At 47.1% G+C, this 2,816-nt stretch overlaps 1 protein-coding gene across 1 annotated transcript in view; it reads left to right on the plus strand.

The window, feature by feature from the left end:
• Positions 1-2,816, plus strand: part of LOC125486606 (keratin, type I cytoskeletal 19-like) — a 13,170-nt gene that overhangs the window by 6,515 nt on the left and 3,839 nt on the right. The window contains exons 2-3 of the mRNA XM_048614794.1: positions 292-374; positions 2,112-2,268. Of these exons, the coding sequence (XP_048470751.1) occupies positions 292-374; positions 2,112-2,268 (240 nt within the window). The remainder of the gene's footprint in view (positions 1-291; positions 375-2,111; positions 2,269-2,816) is intronic.

The raw sequence follows: 2,816 nt of genomic DNA on the forward strand, positions 1-2,816 counted from the left end.
GTGGAGGTGTTAGGGTGGGGGCGATGGGGGAGTTACAGTGAGGGGAGGGGAGGTGTTAGGGGGGGGGGGGGGGGGGGGGGGAGGGGGGGGGGGGGGGGATTACGGTGGGGATGTACAGGTAAAGGAGATGCCAATGAAGTGTGGAGTCCTCAGTGTTAATCGGATATCACGCCCCCCACCCCACAAACCAAAAGCAGGAGCCATCTGTAAATATTGTTGTGGTCGGCTGCTTGTATCTTCTCATTTGCCATCAAACCGTATAATTCATTGTTGGTCTCCTGTTTTTGACAGATTAATAATTCCATCCTCGATAATTCCAGCCTTATGCTGCAGGTTGACAATTCCAAACTTGCTGCTGAAGACTTCACAAACAAGTGAGTAATCACTGTGGTCCGTTCTGAAGAAGTCATACTGGACTTAAAAAGTTAACTGTGCTTTCTCTCTACAGAAGCTGCTGGGCATGCTGAGTTTCTCCAGCACTTTCTGTTTGTGTTTCAAATTTCCAGCACCAAAGTGTTGTGATTTAACATGTTGTTGGGGCTGCTGGTAGCTTCAGTTTGTGACCCACCTGTTGGCTCAACTGTGCTGAAGGCATCATCTTCCTATTCAGGACATTTCAGCCCAGGATTGCTTCAATGTTTGCTCAGAAGGTCTGTTTGCTGCAGATAATCTCAATTTAAACTCAGGAAGTCTGTACCGATTCTAAAAATCAAAACTCAGTGCTTTTCCAGAATGAAGAAGCTTTGTAATTTAAGTTATCGTTTACTTAAAAATTAAAGCATCTTTAAAACATACAAATGTACAATTATTAATGCGCAAAATACCCAGAAAATTCATGGGATTAAGAAATAGACCAAGAGTTGCACAAAAAGCTTTTACCTTGAGCCTTTCTGTGTGTTTTGAAGAATTTGCTGGAATTACATATGAATCAGGCAATGCCTTTGTGCCAGGAGGTGAGATTTCATCACGAATGGTTTGTCTCCTTTTATTAAAGTGATGTTTATTAATGAAAACAAGAAGCTGGAGAAACTCAGCAGGTCTGGCAACATCTGCGGAGCGAGAAACAGAGTGGATGTTTCAGCTCAATGATCTAGCATCACGTCAGAGTGTTCAGGTCTGATGAAAGGTCCATCCCAACTTGAAATGGTTAACTTTTTCTCCACAGACTTGCTGATTTTTCCAGCCTTTTTTTCTGTCTGTACTAAAGACACTGAAAAACTAAAATATTTTGCTTTTGTATTCGATTACTGCCAATCTTCTCTAACCCAGCAAGGGACAAATGTCTATTCCAAAACTGAGGAATATCCAAGGAATTTGATGATCCTTCAGGTCACACACACAGACTATTTGAATAACTAAGGCACTGGGGGTGGGAGAAGAGACTATAGAAGTGAACAGAACAAAGTCACTGTCTACCTTCTCACCCAGTGTCTGCACAGGTGCTATCAGATCTAACCCTTCATTGTTGAGGGGCACTGATTAAAATGAGCGTTCCCCGTATTTGAGAATGGCTGCATTATGGAGGAGCTCACTTTGTACATGTTACTTTATTCAACTCTGTCTCACACCAATGTAGTTGGCAAAAACACCAGCTGCACTGCCCTCACAATATTTGTAACTTCCTACTCAGGTCCTGAACCGCACCCAAAACCTCCTCTCCCAACTATCCCCATCTCTCCTTTCTCCACCCCACCCCTCCGCACTCATCCCTTCCTTCTCCCCCTCCTCTCTCCTCGTCAGTCTCCTTTCCCTTTCCTCCTTCTCCTCCCTCCCCTCCCCTCTCCTCATTCCCCTCCTCTCTGCCCCTCCCCTCTACACCTCTCCTTTCTCCCTCCCCTCTACCCCACCCCTCCTCCCCCCTTTCTCCCTTCCCCATTTCCACCTCCCCTGCCCCCATCCCTTCCCTGGCTCCCCTTCCTTCCCTCCCCTCTCTCACACAACATTGTCTTGGGAAAGGCAGAAATGCTAAGCCAGGAGACAGGAATCTTGAACATTCTTCCCCAACCCATGCTTTAAATTTTGAAACTTTCAGTAAGATACCAGAGGATGCCTTTTTACTTCTTGTCTGGTGCTGAAAATTAAAATAAAATCCCCCCTGTGTGTACGTTTAGATTTGAAACGGAGCTGGGAATCCGAATGGCAGTGGAGGGAGATATTAATGGAATGCGTAAATTGTTGGATGATATGACACTGGAGAAGAGTCAACTAGAGATGCAGATTGAAAATCTAAAGGAGGAGCTAATATACATCAAGAAAAACCATGAGGAGGTCAGTGATAGGTTCAATGCAGGCCACACAACCACTTTACCATTTTAATCAAAGGTTTCTAATGAGTTGTGTTTTCCTTTTGGAGGGAGTGGGAACTAACTGAATGATGAGAACTGCCGTCGAGACATCAATCGCCTCAACCTCTCCGCCCCTCTCACCCACTCCAACCTCTCCCCCGCAGAACGTGCAGCCCTCTGCTCCCTCCGCTCCAATCCCAACCTCACCATAAAACCCGCGGACAAGGGAGGTGCAGTTGTAGTATGGCGCACTGACCTCTACATCGCCGAGGCCGGACGCCAACTCTCCGACACCTCCTCCTACCGCCCCCTTGATCATGACCCCACCCCTGAGCACCAAACCATCATCTCGCAAACCATCCACAACCTCATCACCTCAGGTGACCTCCCACCCACGGCCTCCAACCTCATCGTTCCCCAACCTCGCACTGCCCGCTTCTATCTCCTTCCCAAAATCCACAAACCTGAATGCCCTGGTCGACCCATTGTCTCCGCCTGCTCCTGCCCCACCGAACTGATCTCCAACTATCT

The sequence above is a fragment of the Rhincodon typus genome, chromosome 30, assembly GCF_021869965.1.
Source record: "Rhincodon typus isolate 14 chromosome 30, sRhiTyp1.1, whole genome shotgun sequence".
Taxonomy (NCBI): Eukaryota; Metazoa; Chordata; class Chondrichthyes; order Orectolobiformes; family Rhincodontidae; genus Rhincodon; species Rhincodon typus.